Here is an 18594-nt window from a genome sequence, read left to right as displayed (position 1 = left end):
AAAATGTGTATGTTCAAAGTGAGGGGAAATATGGATTGGGTGTGGCTGCTAATCTAAATAGTTTTGGAGAAAGATACTCTGTGGTCAAATTTAGGATGCATAATTGATTTGCAGGATAGGGGTTCTGTTAGCATTGTTTGTTTGTTTTTTCCAGATTTGTTTTTCATGATGCTCCTGCCCATAGTGGCTCCTTTTGTTAGTGAAAGATCAGTGGTCAGAGTGGACCACAAGAAAGACCATCACAGGCCACAGCACTGACTCTTCTGAAATGGCCCTCCTGAAAGAAAAGAAAGCTCATCCTCCCTTTGGTTCTGGGGCCACTTGGATCCAGAGGGGAAATACTTATTTATTCAAACAAATCAACCATCTAAGTGCCAAGCGAGGCTTCAACACATTTCCAGTCTACCATATTCACCCATCTCCAGTTCACCAGCCTTGGAGAATGTCAACACTGGGTGCTGTTTTCTGGTAGAAGGACTCTCTGAGCCCTCTGGAAGCACAGTGCAGAGGACCAGTGGCTTTTATTACACTATTTGGTTCCACTAACAACCCCACAAGGCATGCTTGATACCAACCAGTGTTCTCACTTTAAAGATGAACAAGACAAAGGACTCATTCTAAAGCAATTAGTTAGTGTTTGCCCAAGAAGAGACCCTCAGTCCATTTCTTTCCTACTCTTGAACAAATGTTAAAATCCATATGGGAAACATATTTAACTAGAAGAGATTTTTTTTTCAAGTTCTTGAGATTCTACGGATCACTCAAAGATTGTACATAGTTCAGTCAGCTGGATACTTGGATGAGTTTTTATGTAATAGTTTCAGTGTGTCTAAGAGGGCTTAGCTGTTCAAAGTATGAAACATCTTGAATTTGCCCTGTTTTCCATTAGTGTTTCATTCTCCATTACCTTCACGTCATAAGTCAGCCTGCTGTGGTCTGGAGGGACAGTCTTGTGAGAATAGCACCTTGAATAATATATTTTAAATTACGGCTTCCACAACTTTACAGAAACAAAACATTCAATTCACACTTCCTCCAAACCAACAGCCATGGGGGGCAGGGTGGGACCGAATAGATAAACTATTAAGTGATCTACTGGGGATGACACCCATACCAGACAGGAATATTTGACCGAGCAATTTAATTCATTTGCTTTTCTTTTTAAAATTTTTTAATTTAATTTAAATTTGTATTCATGATGGTGCTAGTGACATTTCAGATCATTAAAATGGGGTAGAAATTGTGGCTTACAATTTGTGAGGGTCTTACATTAATTCAGAACATTTTATGAGAAGGAAAATAGCATATTTTGAAATGATTTATTATAGATACGTACCATTTTTGTAGTTGTTAAGCATAGAACCATGGCATAACCTAGAACAGGAAAGAATACTCAGGACACTGAATTTTCAGTTAACATGTTACTTAACCAGTTTATTTTTATTTTTTCACTATTTCCCATTGTATATATAAATTTTTCCAGTGGTAAGAGCAACATGTGCCCATCATAGAAAATTCAGGAAATAGGGAAATGAGGACTGGCTGTTTCTCCTGGTGTTGATTGAAATGTTGGCAGTGAAGGGCAGAGAATCTGGCATTATATGGCTTGCCAAAAACAAGTGTATACACACACCTTACCTTCTGCAACACTCAGAACATCTCAATACTCAGATTAGATTACATTTTCTTTAATCTAAAACACAACAATTTAAGTTTGAGATTCTAAGATATTTTTTTCCAAAGATAAGAACCAATTCATGGTACTGCCAATCCGTTTAAAACCTGCTAGCTACTGGGCCCTCATACTGGCCATAACATTCATATTGCATAAATGACTGATGCTTAACTTACAAACAGGGGGAGACCATATCGAGGATCTGTGTGTGTGTGTGTGTGTGTGTGTGTGTGTGTGTTTATAATTAGATGGAGCATATTCAGAACTTTTACTATCTTATTGTATGATTTAATGTATTACCTTAAATCAGCTTGGAAAGAAGTATTTTTGGCTTTTAGAGAGATGCAGAAAATATACTGAGGATGCATTTGGGGGCATAACTCACCAATGATGGAGAAATACATGAAAGGCAACTTCTGGAATTTTGGTTAAACCTTTTCTAGAACACAGTCACAGCATTTGTTCAACAAATATTTATTGAGTGTCTGTTATATGCCTAGCACTGGAGAGACTGAGATGAGTCAGATAAAATCCCATGTTCTCCAGAAGTTCACAGTCTAGGAGCCGTCAAAGTGGCTATATCAACAAATAGTGAAAGAAGAGTGGGATTCCAGCTTCTGTGAGGATATACAGTGTATATCCTGAAAATGTGTCCATTTTTCTTGGGTCACCCATAAACCTCAGTAAAGAGGTTTGATGGGGGGAGGTCTAGAAAGGCCTCTGTGAAGTGACAACTTCTGGGTTTGAATTGGAGGCTGGAGGAGTTTACCTGTCCTGATAGAAGGATCAGCTTTTGTAGGCAGGAGGGCAGTGGGCAAAAAGGCCAGGCACACGGAAAAGTGTGGTGTGCTTGAGGGACACAGTGAATTTTGCATGCCAGGCTGAACTGGCACGTGTGGAAGGTCTGGGATGGGACTGGGTAGCAATACAGTCCAGACTGGGGAAAAATCTGGTGGTCCAACAGGTAGAGGTGGGCTGTGTGGTGTGGGCAAGAGAGAAAACTTGGAATCATTTTAAGCAGTAGGAGTGACAAGTTTAACTGGGTGGCTGATGGTGCTTGTATTTCAAGGAAACCATAAACCTGCTTCTGGGCTTATAAAATATTTCCTCCTTAAAGGTGCTCTTTTCCTTTAGGACTCTTGGCCAGGTTCATAGTTTGGACGAGGTTTGAACATGGATTGGAAATATGTTTTAAAAAACAAAAAACTGGCCAAAGGTTTGTCATGAAGTAGGGACAGGGCAAACATGAAAAAGAAGTGGGTTATTTTGTTTTTTCTGCATGCTCACTTACACTGAGTTATCCCCTCTACAAAGATAGACTATGTAGTCAAAGCCCACATTCATTTGTGGCGTGAGAGGAAGGCGCAACTGCCACACAGAAGAGGGTGTGGTTAGCTTGCCAGCAGAGGCCTTCCTGTCTATCCAATAAAAAGGAGCTGGCTTGGGGGTTTTGTTCCAAAATGTAGAGACCTTATTCCATGTGACTGTGGCCTCTGTAGATACCTAGATTAAAGAGCAGGTGGGAAGGACTCTGGTTGTTGGCCTCGGTGATGAGAAGCACACCTCACTTGTGCCAAGCTGAGGGCGAAGGTGTGAAGGCTCTGCCTGGAGCAGTCCCGGTCTCCCCTCTTCCAACAGATAACACGGCAGGGGTGTATGCCCGGCGCGGGGGCTTCAGCCGGCAGAAGCAGGATCTGTACCTCCTGCCCATCGTGATCAGCGATGGTGGCATCCCGCCCATGAGCAGCACCAACGCCCTCACCATCAGGGTCTGCGGGTGCGACGTGAACGGGGCGCTGCTGTCCTGCAACGCAGAGGCCTACATCCTGAACGCCGGCCTGAGCACGGGGGCGCTCATCGCCATCCTGGCCTGCATCGTCATTCTCCTCGGTAAGGGACCGCCCGGCACCTGCGGGCCAGGCCTTACAGCCAGATCCCAGCCCGGAAACAAAGATATTTCCAGAGTGCAGGCTGGTACCCAGAACTCTCTATACACTGCGCGTACAGTGTGTGACGAAAGAGATGATTTGATACGGTTTGGTGGTGGCGGGGGTGTAGGGGGATCCCTGCTCTCCTGAATTTTATGGTAAGGTCAGGAGAGTGGGCAACTGAACACGTAGATCCAGCAGAGTCTGGGGAAGGTTTTGGTGAGTGAAGTGCTGAGAACGACAGATCCGCACAGAAGGAGCCATCGGGAGGGCTTCGCAAAGTGACGTTACACAAGGTTCTGCAGAAGAGGAGTTTAGGCAGAGACTTCATTTATGAGCAGTGGTTGTCTTATAAGAGGAAGAAGAGTTAGAATAATCGTGAGGCCAAAGACAGCGTGTGGACTGAAGGAACTTAGGGAAGGTTGCCCTAGCTGAAGCTGGATCTTGACCCTTCTCTGATTGTCACTGTGATATCTGGGGGTAAGCCTCAGCTGATGGGGGCCCAGGGGAAGCTTTTCCTGAATACACAGGCTAAGTGAGGTGCCCCCTCTTCTGCACTTGCATCCCATTTGTGGTTTGCTCTGTAAAAACAACGTGCTGAGCTAATACCCTTTACTATTGCTGTGTCTCAGGAAGATTAGATCAGGTGCCCCAGAGTCTCAGAACTAGTGAGAGACAAACATCAGGACTGAAATCCAAGGATGTCTAACACCACATTTATGTGTGTGCCTTGATGTTTGGCTCTCCATGGAATGAAGAAGGGAGGCTGGCTGCACAGGGAAGAGGCAGTGAGTTCTGTGCAACAGGTGGTTCCTGAGTATTATCTGGGCCTGGGACCCTATGTTCAACCCTCGGGGATAAAGAGAATTACATAAGATCTCTGTGCTTGTTAAGTTCTTAGTTTGTCAAGGGAAATACAATAAATTACAGAGGAACATGGTGAGTGCCATGATAAGGATGTGAACAAAAGGTAGTTTAGGGACGCAAGAGAACACCGTGCCCAACATTGCCTGGGAAGGTCAGGCACATCTCCCTGGAGAAGGTGACATACTTGTCAGATGCTGAAAGAGTTTTCTGAATGGTACAATGTTCTGGCATGGATGGATAGTCCAAGCAAAGGGAGCAGAGTATGAAAGAGCTCTAGTCAAGTTCTAGTCAAGTGGGGCGGTGGGTGTGTACACCATGTGGTAAGTGTTACGGTGATAGTGAAGAACAGGGCCGGGTGGGTATGTGGGGCAGGTGACACCACCTGTTGTGCGGTGTCAGGATGAGTGCCAGGGAGACTTCCGTGATGAGAGGCAAGTGTCAGCCAAGCACAGAAAGTGACAAGGGGTGGCCTGGGCGAAGGTGTTGTCAAGAACGAGGCACAGAGGCAGGACTGTGCTCGGGGAGCACGAGGAGCCACGTGCAGTCCGACGAACACCAGCCCTGACCTCCGCACCCAGAGCAGCTCTCAACCTCATGCTGATTCAGCGGCAGACATTTTCTTCAGTCTTGCTAAGTGTGCGGGAGAGAGCATTCTAATGGAACATTGTAGAAGTCTCTTGCAGGGAGGTGAGCATTCAATAAAGAATCAAGCAGTCCCTGAGATTTCTGTTCTGCCCCCTCAACCTGAATTGCCTAAGCTTAGTGGGATCCCCTGTCTCAGGGAAAAGATGGGGTTGCTTTATCTGGAGTTTCAGCTGATGCTATTTTCCTACAGCCAAGTAAATAGATTCGTCTCCTGAAGGTCTTTATAAACGTCCCCTCTTCTGCACAGTGGTCTGAAGAGACTCCAGCCAGGCTTTTGATAAGATTTTCACTAAGGTAGAGTAGGATCTATACTGGGCCCCCACTCCCTGAACCTCTAGGCATCACCTCCTCTAGCAAATAGGACCTGAAGTCTGGGAACGTCCTCCTTCATTAACTCTGGGGAGGCAGCTGTCTTCCTGTGAAAAAGAAACTGGTATAAGCCATTTTAAAGAGGCTGCAGGCCAACATATTTAGAATCTTACAAGTTTTAGGAAGATGACTTCCAAATAGTGTCAGATTCATTTATAAAAAGCTGAAAATAGCTCCAACTCGCCAGTTTGTGTGCATATAATATCTTGCTGGCAGCATTCTGCACCCGGAGAGCCAGGTGGAGGGCCCTTTTACACATCTTCTGGGATTCCAAGTAAAGCTCTCCTGTCATAGACTGTTCCCAGTTTTGAAGCATACATACACCAGGCTTTATGGTAAGCAGGGTTCCCCCGGGGGCAAAAATAAAACAGGAATGCCGGGCTTCACCGAGGCTTACTTCCTTTTTCTTTCCTTGCAGTCATCGTAGTGTTGTTCGTGACCCTGAGAAGGCAAAAGAAAGAACCACTCATCGTCTTCGAGGAGGAAGATGTCCGCGAGAACATCATCACCTACGACGACGAAGGGGGTGGGGAGGAAGACACGGAGGCCTTTGACATCGCCACCCTTCAGAATCCTGACGGGATCAATGGATTTATCCCTCGAAAAGACATAAAACCCGAGTATCAGTACATGCCCAGACCTGGGCTCCGGCCAGCGCCCAATAGTGTGGATGTGGATGACTTCATCAACACGAGGATACAGGAGGCGGATAACGACCCCACCGCCCCTCCTTATGACTCCATTCAAATCTATGGTTACGAAGGCAGGGGCTCGGTGGCCGGGTCTCTGAGCTCCTTAGAGTCTGCCACCACAGACTCAGACTTGGACTATGACTACCTACAGAACTGGGGACCTCGTTTTAAGAAACTGGCAGACTTGTACGGTTCCAAAGACACTTTTGATGACGACTCTTAACAATAACGATACAAATTGGCCTTAAGAACTGTGTCTGGCTTTCTGAAGAATCTAGAAGAAATGTAAACAGGTATTTTTTTAAATCAAGGGAAGGCTCATTTAAAACAAGCAAAGTTTTACAGAGAGGATACATTTAATAAAACTGCAAGGACATCAAAGTGGTAAATACTGTGAAGTACCTTTTCTCGCAAAAAGGCAAATATTGAAGTTGATTACCGACTTCGCTAGAGAAAAACCACTCGGCATACGACATATTTAAGTGAAGGAGCAGTCCAATGGTGAACTCTGAAGGGAAATTGTTTCTGTGTTATGAACATCCAAGTCTTTCTTTCTTTTATTTTTTTTTATTTGTCAAAGAAGCTTCCACAAAATTAGAAAGGACAACAGTTCTGAGCTGTAATTTCGCCTTAAACTATGGACACTCTATATGTAGTGCATTTTTAAACTTGAAATATATAATATTCAGCCAGCTTAAACCCATACAATGTATGTACAATACAATGTACAATTATGTCTCTTGAGCATCAATCTTATTACTGCTGATTCTTGTAAATGTTTTTGCTTCTACTTTCATCTTGAACTAATACGTGCCAGATATAACTGTCTTGTTTCAGTGAGAGGCGCCCTATTTCTAAGTCATTTTTAATGTATCTATTTGTACAATTTTAAAGTTCTTATTTTAGTATACATACAAATATCAGTATTCTGACATGTAAAAACTGTTACGGCATCACACTTATATTTTATGAACATTGTACTGTTGCTTTAATATGAGCTTCAATATAAGAAGCAACCTTTGAAATAAAAAAAAAAGATTCTTTTTTAATTCTGGGTTTCATTCTTAACATTGAAAAAATTAAGTTTTTCTATTGACCCATTTATATTTCTAATTTAAGATAACTGTGATCTTTTAATAACCCTATTTATGATCTGTTGTAGGCTGCTGTTTTCATTGTTTATTTAAAATCAAATATGTTTTGCAAATGTTTTTTCAGACAAGATTCTGTAACATCGTGTAAAGCTTTTTTGTACATTCTCTGTGTTAGCTTCCTGGCTTTGCTTCACATGCATCTTCTGAAAAAGAAGGATGCTAAAGATCTAGGTCAGTCTATGATTCTGCAATACTTGTTATATAATATGCATTTATCTTGTATATCAGTAGTTCAATGGTTATGAGAGACAAATCCATGAGGGAATGAAATGATCAGAACTCTGATGTTCCAAGATGTAGATTTTATGCCCCATACCAAGCCGAGCACTTGGGCATTGGCGAAGTGAAGAGTCAAAAATATAAATTTGCCATGTGTAGTTATCAGACCTCCAATGTTACTCTCTTTTTCCCTGGTTTGAACTTGGCAGGCTGTCATAACGACTCTGATAGTTGAAACTGCTTATTTTACCTCCTGTAATATTAATTCCTCTTAAAAGAATATAGCATTTCAAATTTTGATAGAAGAAAAAGCAATTCACTTTCAAACCTTTGCTATAAAGTATGCTTTGGACCATAAGCCCAGAATGAGGGTAGGGATGGTGGCAGATTTTAGGGTCAATGTCATTTGACCCATGAGCATGCCTACAGTCTCCAGCGCTCCGCTCCCACTTACTGCCTGGGGAGTGGGACTTCTGTGAAGGACATTTCAGCTGCTCAGTTGGGCCTACCGTCAAAACATAGCAATACTCAGAGAAGACCACAAAAATTCATGCTGCAAGCACTTTCCCTTTCCCCCTAGACACAGGGCACAAGCTTTCTCTTGGATGGCAGACGATGTTTAGATCCTTTTTGTTTTACTTTATTGTGAAAGCTTGTTTCAAGCATTTCTTGATATCCTGCTACATACTATTTTTATGACTCAGTCAAAATGCATACAAAGAAATGTTTTTATGAAGTGCTCACTTCCATTTTACTGTGCATTTAAATCAAATTGTCTGAACACTTCAGTGGAATAAATTCTGTGGACAATGTCACTTTGGCATCTTTCATTTCAGTGAAGGATTGCACATTATCAATGCTTCCATAATTGCAGGTTTTGTTCATTTTTTTAGATAGTTTTTGTAATCCAAAGAATATTTTGCTAGATTTGCACAGATCTCCAATTGAATTTGAAATGAAGAAATAATTCAAAAGGAATTTGAATAGCACTTAAACAAGCATATAGCTGTAAGTAACCGCATCACCACAGATGATCCTTTTTCTAGGAATGTATTTGGATTAGATTTGACAACTACATTTTCACATTCTTATGTTTAAGTTTAAAAAACAAAAAAGGCTGTCTACTTTTCAATAGTTAAAAATACTTGTTTTTCTTTTTTCTTTTTATCTTCTCTTTTTATTTTATTTTTTTACTTAAAGCCTCTATTGTTTGTAGAACCCTCTTAGAAGCTTGGAAATAAAATGTCTTTCCCGACTAGTGGAGTCTTCTTTCATTTGGAACATATTACCTTAAAAGCAGTCTGAGGTTATATATGGTCCTTCCTCACATTGATATAAAGTAGTCATTGCTCTGTGGCATTGATTCAGCTAACGAAGGAACGCTGCTCTGTTCTCGTCCTTGCCTAGTGGGTATTGTTTACATCCAGCATTCATGCATTCATTCATCAAAACCTTATTTTGTGGCCCCTGTACTGTTACCTAAGGATGCAGAATGAGTGGTGTTACCCTCCTTGCAACGCTTTTGTCTTCTCAACCCCATTCCGACATGTCCATTCCATTGTCTTGTCATCACCAATTTACCTCCACGCCCACCCACCTCTCCAGATGATGCAACGGGATATTTCCTCCCCCTCAGGATTGAGGGAACAAAGTAAATAAAAAAAGAAGAGATGGTGAGATATTGACCATGAATGGAGGGTAAGCCTATTGTAGCAGTTCTGGACTGATCTTGTGTTTAGCTAAGTTGTACTGTATAGGCCAGTGTTCCTGGGGATGATGGGGAAGGTAAGGGAGCAGATTATCTGCATCACGTGGAGAAATGTATTAAAAATACACAGTCATGGTGCTCAAAGAGTATCACTCTATACTCAGGTAGGACCTGGTCAGGGGTATTTACAATTGCTCCTGGGCATTTGTGTGGCATCCTTCTGTTTTTTTTGAGAGACTTTGTGGGACAAATCTGGGGGGTGTGGGGAGGGCATTGGCATCTCTGAGCAGAAAAGGGGCCAAATGTGTATGGCAGGCAGCGTGGAGGGCAGATTAGGAGCATCTAAACCTAAGAGGCACACCAGGAAGGTTTTTATGAAGGTCAACATGAGGTATAAATGAGGGCCCAAAATAACTCAGTAATTTGGGGATGGAAAAGAGGCAAGGATTCTCTGCTCCTGCACAGCCATCTGCTGGTCAAGGCCATTGTGTCAGACCTGGAAGACTGAAACAGCTTCCCGGCCATTCTCTGCCTCCCAATCTCTTCTCCACAAAGAAGCCAGGTGTATTAACACACAACTCAGATCACATGACTCAACAACTGAAACCTCTTCACTGGCTTACTGAAGTCTTGGAATGAATTCTGGCATCCTTCCTTTGTTACTTTGCATGACCAGGGCTCTGCAAACCTCTACAACTTCGCCTTACTCCATTGTGTTTTCAGTACACTGTGCTCCAGCCACACTGGCCATCTGTCATTCCTCATGTGGACAAAACATGCCCCCTTTTCCAAAAAGTAATTCAGCCTTTGTACTGATTACAACTCTTTAAACGTATTTTGCTTACTGGCTTTTCTGGCTTCTATGAATCTGACTTCCCCACCAGAATGTGAGCTCCCAGAGGGCAGGGATCTCGTTTTTTCGTATGCCCCATTCTTTACGGTGTCCTGAAGCATAATAGGTGCACAATCAACACTTCCTGAATGAAGGCTGGCACACCAATACAGCAGATTTTTCAGGATTTGATGAATGATTAGAGAATGCCAATGTGATTTTAAGCTTCCTCCCCTGAGATCTTGAGTGGCTTGTGATCTTGGGACCTGGGGCTATGAATCCAAAAGGAGAAGTGGGTCCGGGGGAAAGAAGTTGAATCAAGTTTGTGTTGGACTTGTAAATTGGAAGTGTTTGTGGAACTGTCAACTAGGTAATAGGAATTGGGGTTTGCAGCTAGCTCACTACAGAAGTAGGGCTGGGCATGCCGAGGAGGGGTCAGATGGTAGGTGAAGTCTCAGGAGTGGCTGTGTTTTCTTCTAACTGGGCTTCAGTGCTGCCTTCCAGCTTTAAAGGAGTAGTTCGTTAATGGTGAAGTAAGTCCCTCTGGTGTTGGAAAGTAATGCTGACTTTAGTTTTACTAATCAGGATAATTAGGAAACATAAACCTTCGCCTTGTACATCAAGTGCTTTGAAAACTAAGAACGGATTATTAATTAATTCACCAATTCTTTCTTTGTCAGTGAGGTTTTTTTGAGTTCACACTGTGTGGGAGAGCATGTACTAGATATGAAACACTGATCTCAAGTCTATGAGAAGGCAAACATGCTACAATCTCCACGTCATGTGGAAGGAAATGGTAGACCAGAGAGGCTAAGCACCCCTCTGAAGCACACACAGGAAGTGATTGTCAAAGCTGGGTGGGAATGGGTCCCATTTCTCCCCCTCTTGTTCGAGGGGTTTTTCCTTTAAACTTTGGTTAAAGAGCCAGCGATGATGTTGCTCATAATCGGTTATTCAGCCGCGACACTGACTGGTAACAACTTGGGAGGGATGTGCTCCAGCCTCTCTGGGTTTGGTTTCTTACTTTGACTAGCCAGTCACCACAGAACTGAACAAAAGGATCCAGTCAGGCCTCTGAACGCCCAGACTGCCTCCCAAGTCCAAGGCGATACACGGGACACTGTTATGAATAGTTTCTACTGGGGTTTGCATCTTTCTACAATATAAATGTTGAAAATTGAATATAAAAGAGCTTGGTTGGGCATTTTATAGTTGTATTATGCTTCACAGAAAATACTGGCATTTCATCCTCTTCATGGGATTAAAATTGCAGTTAAAAAAAAAAAAAAATCAAGGGTCAAGATTGGGAGCCTCTGTCAGGTCCCAATGGTCCCTGGGGGGAAAAATTGTGTTTTCCTCTTGTAGACAAACTCATCTAATGATTTTTCATTTTTGTATGATCAGAGGCTTCCAACTTCTTAAAAGGGCCTTCTTTATTCCAGTTATTTTTATATATTTTAAAGATGATTTTATAGTTGTTTGTCACTTTAATCAACTTGGTCATTAATTATTCCTCTTTCAAGGCTCATAGAAGCACCTCTCTAGTCTCTCCCTCTGAGACAACAATAGAACATAGCTCACCACATGGTAGTTTAGTTTAGGTGGGAAACTGACAATTTCCTACCATTAAAAAAAAAAGAAAAACAAACCAATAACAAAAAAATAAGACAGTCTGATCAATGAATTCACTTACGTTATGTAGCATTAATATTGGCAAAGCGACAGGTAAAATAGCTTTTCAATGTTTTATTAAGAGATAATAAAATTCACAGGATTATGAATTATATTTAATTGGATAGAAACTGTATCCACTGGTATTTAAAATTTGGATGGGCTTGTCAAGAACTGCACAAACTGACATTTCAAATATAAGAATGTCAATTTCATATATTGTTTCTCATTTGTTGAAACTATGGTGCTCCTTTTTTTACAGACATAACTCTCTGAAAATATTTAGATTTGAAGACATGTAATTTCATTAGAATACCTTTTTTTCATAACGACTTTGATGAGTGTAATTTAGCCACAATTTTTACTTCATTTAGCACTCAGGAAATTGGAAATTATTTTATGCTATGGTAAATTTCTCCCTCTTCTTTCTTTTTTTTTCAAACACTAACTGGGATGTGAAAGAAACAGCAGTGCTTGTAAATGTAACTTTCAAATTACTTTCTCTTATGAATCAGTAAAAATGTGGTCAGTTTGGGATGCTGACCTAGCAAACAATGTGGGTAAAATTGCAGTATTTCCAGAATCTCTCGCCCAGCCTTAGTATATTTGCATATCAATAGGTGTTTCCAAGGAGTGGAGAGGAGTAGTCCATCTCCACATCAATAGGTGATTACAAAGGGGGTGGGAGGAAGCACACACCAGGTCTAGAGAGGTTTGGTGGGGTCCGTTTGCAGCTGGGACGCGAGAGACATGGGCAAGCAGAAACAGACGACTGCTTGTAAACAATAAACCGGTTTCTCCCACTTTATTTCTCCCTTTGATTGATTTCGGTTTCAAAGGTTATTTGCCCCGGGGAAGGAACATATTTTTCCCCTGGAGTTACAAACAGCATTGGCCCACTGTGGGGCACACGCTTTTTCTTTTTTTCACTTTGGATTCCCAGCAGAGAATAGGGGCAGGAATATAGGGAAGAGTGGATAAAGGGAAATAAACTCATCATTCCGTGTTCTAGGCCTCATAGCAAAGTGAACTAGTAGATGTGTACATGAGTGTTTGTTGGGGTCGCCTCCCTCCCTTCCCACATTCGTGTATTTATTGATAGTTGATAGTACCATTATAATGCTTTGATTCTAGATTTCACGTGACTGGATATTCCTGTCTAGATATTCAACCCACACACACTCAGATCAAATGGGCCTCATTACACTGAGCATGACTAAAGTGCCATCGGATGATCTGTCTGACATGCTAGCCTTGTAAAGCGCGCTTAATTTCTGTGGGTCTCATTTTCCTTATCTATGCAATGGAGAGTAAGTAATCTGTGTGGTATGTCTCCAAAAATTCTAGAAAGATTGACCTAGAATAGGAAAAATAACTAAATATATAACTTCCTGTATAAATGGATGATTTTGTTGTTGTTACTCTTATTTGACCTTTTTCCTACTGTAAACCCTACTTTTTCTAGTATCAGCAAATGATTCCGAAGACAACCTTAAATCCAAAAGTGATTTTAAGGGACCTTTGGCTTCTCTTTTGAAGATGCTGATCCTGTATCCCTAGGGTGGGCTTTAAATTGCCTCTAAGAGATGGATACTGCATCCTGTATAGTAAGGATTTTAGTCCTATAGGAGTTCTCCCAGCAGAGCCTCTCATCTTTTCTGCAGCCTCCTCCCGGCATGGACTTAGTGACTCCTGAGTCTAGGCACTGAGGACTCCTGGTGCACTGTTTTTCAAGTGTGGAATGTGCATTTCTGCATCTCTGGTGGTTGGAAGAAGTGGTATTAAGTGACCTTGAATAACAATACATTTTAAAGGCAGAAAGGTATTCCCTTCTAAATTACTAATATGATACTCTTCACACAATTCTCTTTCTGTCTGGAATCTGCTTCCCTTAAGGTTCTTTGACCAAACAACATAAAGCAGCCTCCCATTCCCTGCCTGCTAGATTACCCTTCCTTCATTCTGTGCAGAGTAATGAAGCCCATCTCCTTTGTCCAAACTTTAATCAGCTTCCTCTGAGCCCTTGGTTCCACTAGGCTTAAACTTGGCCTTCCCTTTGTTTTTGTAGAATTCGGTTTGAGCAAGGATCCTACTGAGTCACTTCAGTGAAAATTCCCCACCCTTAGCATCTGATGTTTCTTCAGTCTTAATCACCCTGGCCTGCCTTCAGCAAGAAACCTGTTGAATCAATGTTGCAAATATTCCCCTTATCTCTGATGTCTCCCCTTAGTAATTTACCATCCATTCCTTGGAGTCCACCTGATCCTTGGACGTAAATCCCCACATGGCTGTGTTGAAGTTAGGGTTAAATCCCATCTCTCTCCTCTACTAGAAAACCCTGCTGCCATAGCCTCCCTTGAATAAAGTGAGCCTTATTGTGTTTAGTAAGTGTCATGAATATTTTTTCTTTAACAAGAGCACATATCACTTTCATTTATTTCTCTTTTCAATACTTCCTTTGTTCTTAGTAAATCTGTTTATTCTCTATAATGTAAGCCTTATGGAGAGTAATGTCTTCATCTTTTTCACTATGCATCCCAGAGCCCTGTATGTTGTAGATGTTCAGTAAATAATTGTTGGCCCCTTAGGGGTGTTGGTACAATTTTTATTGAATGTTCTCCTGGGGTATTGCTCTGGGAAGAAGGAGTTCCCTGCTCCACACAAGTTCACTATGAATTTGGTGAGACCCAATAAAGACAACAGAAAGTTGGGGGTTAAAAGGGGCTCATACCACATTTATTCTCATGGAAGTCACCTGGCTATGTCTCCCTTCCTAGCACTGAGGCTCTGATTTCTCCTTCCTGCACCCTTTCTCTGCCCCCTAAGCTCGCCACTTTTCCACTCCCACCACTCTCTCTGCTCTCTACTTCCCCAGCCCAGCACCAGGAGGGACTCCATGAACTGGTCTCTCTGGTGACTGGCAGGTGTCAGACCAATTACGTCAATGCATTTGTGTGTTTTCTCTCCACCCCTTCCCTGGGCCGGTACTGCCATAACTGACCAGTGGTTCTGTTGCTGGTAAACATCCCGCGGTCCATCGGTATGGAAACAGGCTCTTCTATATATTCAGCGGGTGACATTCAAGCCAGGTAGAATCCCAGCCATAAAACTTGCATTTTCTCTACATGGGTTAAGGACCAGTTTGGGGTTGTATGTCTAACCATTTTGGACTCCCTTTTTGGAAAGGGACATAGTCCTCAAGTTTAAAGTCTTTAGCAGCAAATGTCTAACTAGAGTTTAATAAAATGGTTTTCTTTCCATGTATTTATCTGTGTAGTTTACCTTCCATACCATGAAGAGTCTTCTAGTCATGCAATAATAATACAATCAGTTTCCTTTTAAAATTTTCAGAGTGTAAATCATAATAAGAAATACATGTCTAGTTTTTCTGGCAAAGCTACTAAAGTCCTTGGAATTTCCTAAATGATGAGATCAACAAAGGTATCTTTTGTTATATAAATGAGGGGTCTTTTGGATCCCACCCAGGGAGACTGGTTGCTAGGAGAACTGACCATGTGATTGGGGGGTTGGGGCTTTTAGTTCCATCCCTGACCTCCAGAGAGAGCACAGGGGTTGGAGGTTGACTCAGTCAGTCATGCCTATGTAAAGGAGACTCCATAAAACCCAGGACAGGGATCAGAGGACTTCCAGGGAGATGAATACATGAAGATTTGGAAAGGGTGATATACTCAGAAACAACATACATCTCTGTGCCCTTTCTCCATATCTTGCCTTATGTATCTCTCCCACCTGGCTGTTCCTGAGTTATATCCTTTTGTAATAAATCAGTAATCTAGTAAGTAAAATGTTTCTCTGAGTTCTGTGAACAGCTCTAGCATATTTAGTGACCCCAGGGAGGGGGCTTTTGGAACCTCCCATGTATAGCCAGTCAGTCAGTCAGAAGCACAGGTGACGACCTGTGTTTGTGGCAGGTATCTGAAAAGGGAAGGGAAGGGCATTCTTGTACAACTGAGCCTTTAACCTGTAGAATCAGACCTTATCTCCAGGTCAGAATTGAGTAGGACACCCAGCTGGTGTCCAAGAATTGCTTGTTGGTGGGGAAATTTCCCTGTCCTCACCCCCCACATTGGAATTGGGTACAGAAAACTTAAAAAATACATCTGTTTAGATAACAAACTATTTAAAGACACATGTATATCACATCAATAGTACATCCGGCACTCAAATATGCTGATTGGGCAGAGGGTGGGTGGAGAGGGGTGATGTATTCCACGGTTTGGGCAACATTGATGGGGTCCAGCCAGCCCACTTATGGATGAGAGAACTGGGGTTCTAGAAGATAAGTTAATTTGTTTCAAAAATCACAGGACCAGAAAAAGGATTAGGAAAGAAAACACAGATCCCCTGCTTGTGACTTCCCAGTTCTAGGAAATCAGAACTCAGCCATTGGGCCAGTCCTTATTTCAACAGGTGTTTTTTCCTGCCCATATACAGGAATGACTTTCCCTTCATATTCACCATTGCTTTTTTAAATGTTACCTCCCCAGGAAGGCCCCCCAGTCACCTTATATAAAATAACACCCCTTGTCACTGAGTGCCTTCCTAGGCCCTTATCTCATTTTTTCCCCCTTTCACTGCATTGACCACTACCTGACATTATAATTGATGCCTATGTGTTTGTTTATTGCTTGTGTCCCCCATCGCACTGTCAGGAAAATTCTATGAGGATTTATGAGCTAACAATTATTTATTAAACATCTACAACATTCCAGGCTCTTCAATTCATAGTGAAAATGTTGAAGACTTCGCTGTCAACAGTGCTCTCATTCTAGAGAGTAACTAGATTTACTGAGAACAAGGAAAGGATTGAAAAGAGAAAGAAATCAGATAGTGATGTGTACCCTTATGGAAGAGAAAAATATTCATGACACTTGTTAAAGAAACAGTAGTTGGTCTTCACGTTGTTCACCTCTGACTTCCAGGATCTAGAACAGTGCCTGGTGTATACGGGGGCTCAGTAAAGAGTTGTTGAATGAATGAGTGAATAACACTAAGCATTATCACCACTAGGCTTTTCATTTATTGTTTTACTTGAGTGAGACTTTTCATTCAACTTCTTTCAGTCCTAGTTGTTAAGCAATGATGTTGGCAGTCAAACGAGGATCAGAAAGGATATAGAGGAACTGCATTCATTCCCTTTACACAGGCATTTCAGATACTCAAGTGTAGTCATTGGTCAGCAATTGCCACCCCCTTTTGGAGTTTCCCTTTAGCTTTACTAGTGTCTGAAAAGCTAAAGCAGCAGAAACTAGGCAATCCCAATGCTAAAGAAGAGACTCTTGATGAAGGGAATATAGCTTTGTGTGAGCTGCATGCACAATTTGTTCTTTTGGCCATTTTTCTCTAGGGCTCCAATGTTTAAGTGCAAGAAAGTGTCAAAATCCCATTCTGATGACCTCAAAGTATGTGCACAGCTTTGCCATGAAGTGAGTTTCCAGTTTGGGGGGCAAATTTTTGTTTCCACTACGATGGATTATTAAACCCAGACTAGTTGGTGGAAAAGGCACTAAAATAGTTGCTAGTCATTCTGCTAAATATTAAATGTCTGCTCTTACCTGTAATGGTGCACAACATGCACATGGTCCTCACACTCAAAGATCAAAGGGACAGTGTATCTGTTCTAGAAATTGGACTCATGTAATATTCATAGTGACTCCCTTCCAACTGCTCAGCACTAGAGATAAAACTCCAAATAAAAAATATATTCTAGAAACCGAAACCACTATGTGGGAATTTTTAAAAACTGAATTGATTTTTAATAAATTAAGATGATTGAAGTCCTGAAGACCCAAATGTTCCATACCATACTTTTCATTTATTTGTTTCTTTATTGGGAACAAGTGTGGGCAGTACAGTTCTTATGGGTATCAATAACATGTCCTAGTTCTCCCTCGACTGTCCCAGTTTTTGTTAGTGGTTCTAGAGTAATTCTCTATAGTGCCCCCTTTCTTTCTCTCAAGTGACTCATTATGGATAATAATTTATATGGTCATCCTACCAATAATTTTACCCAAGTGTGTTGACAGTGTAATATGTTTTCAGTGTCCCACAGAGACTTTTCTCCCAACTGCGTAAGGTGATTACTTATTTTAAGAAGGAAAGAAAAGCTCCATAAACCTTAATCTCACTAACATTAGAAAAATACACCAACATATAAACTTCTCCCCTCTTTGCAGGTTTAAATTTTAAGGCTGATTTAAAAGAAAATAACCTTAACCCTCTACCTCAGGGTATAGAAATACTGAAAATTAAGAAAAGAATACTGGGTTCATATTGTTTATACAGTTTTATGTTCTCAATGTTTCACTTACCAGGAACAGTATTCTATATCAAAAAAAGGTATTTTAACTCTTATTTGAATCATTTCATGATACTATATTGTGTAGATGAATCACCAACTTATTTGTTTGCTAAATTAGCAAATAGTTATAAAACCACTTTTTATAAGCCAAACACTCATCAGGACCAAGGGAAAACAATAGGCAAATAGACCAAGTCTCAACTTTCATGTGGATTCACCTCTACTGGACATGTTCAGATGGTAAGTAAGAACTGACATAGGCATGTAAGTTGATAGGAAACTTGATAGGACGAATGGCTCGCTTCCTCCAACTAATCTATAGGAACAAAAAGTGATGGAAGAGGAATCTAGAGCTTAAGAAAGTTGTAGGTGCTGTATCAACCAAACAAAATATAATGGATCCTTGTTCAACCTTACTTGACTCTTTATTTAAACAAACAAAATGCTTTGAAAAAAATAAAGCACTCAAAAAAAGTTGAACACTGCCTGGATATTTGATAATAATTTGATAA

The 18594-nt window shown here is 41.4% G+C and overlaps 1 protein-coding gene across 3 annotated transcripts in view; it reads left to right on the top strand.

Moving 5' to 3' along the window:
• Positions 1-8807, top strand: part of CDH11 (cadherin 11) — a 140609-nt gene extending 131802 nt beyond the window's left edge. For all 3 annotated transcript variants that reach the window (XM_036897754.2, XM_036897755.2, XM_036897756.2), the window contains 2 exons: positions 3314-3565; positions 5903-8807. In XM_036897754.2, coding sequence (XP_036753649.1) covers positions 3314-3565; positions 5903-6399 — 749 coding nt within the window. In that variant the 3' untranslated portion in view covers positions 6400-8807. The remainder of the gene's footprint in view (positions 1-3313; positions 3566-5902) is intronic.
• The last annotated feature ends 9787 nt before the right edge of the window (positions 8808-18594 follow it).

The sequence above is a fragment of the Manis pentadactyla genome, chromosome 15, assembly GCF_030020395.1.
Source record: "Manis pentadactyla isolate mManPen7 chromosome 15, mManPen7.hap1, whole genome shotgun sequence".
In the NCBI taxonomy this organism is placed as follows: domain Eukaryota; kingdom Metazoa; phylum Chordata; class Mammalia; order Pholidota; family Manidae; genus Manis; species Manis pentadactyla.
The sequence above is the reverse complement of the archived record's forward strand: the minus strand, read 5'-3'. Positions and strand labels throughout refer to the sequence as shown.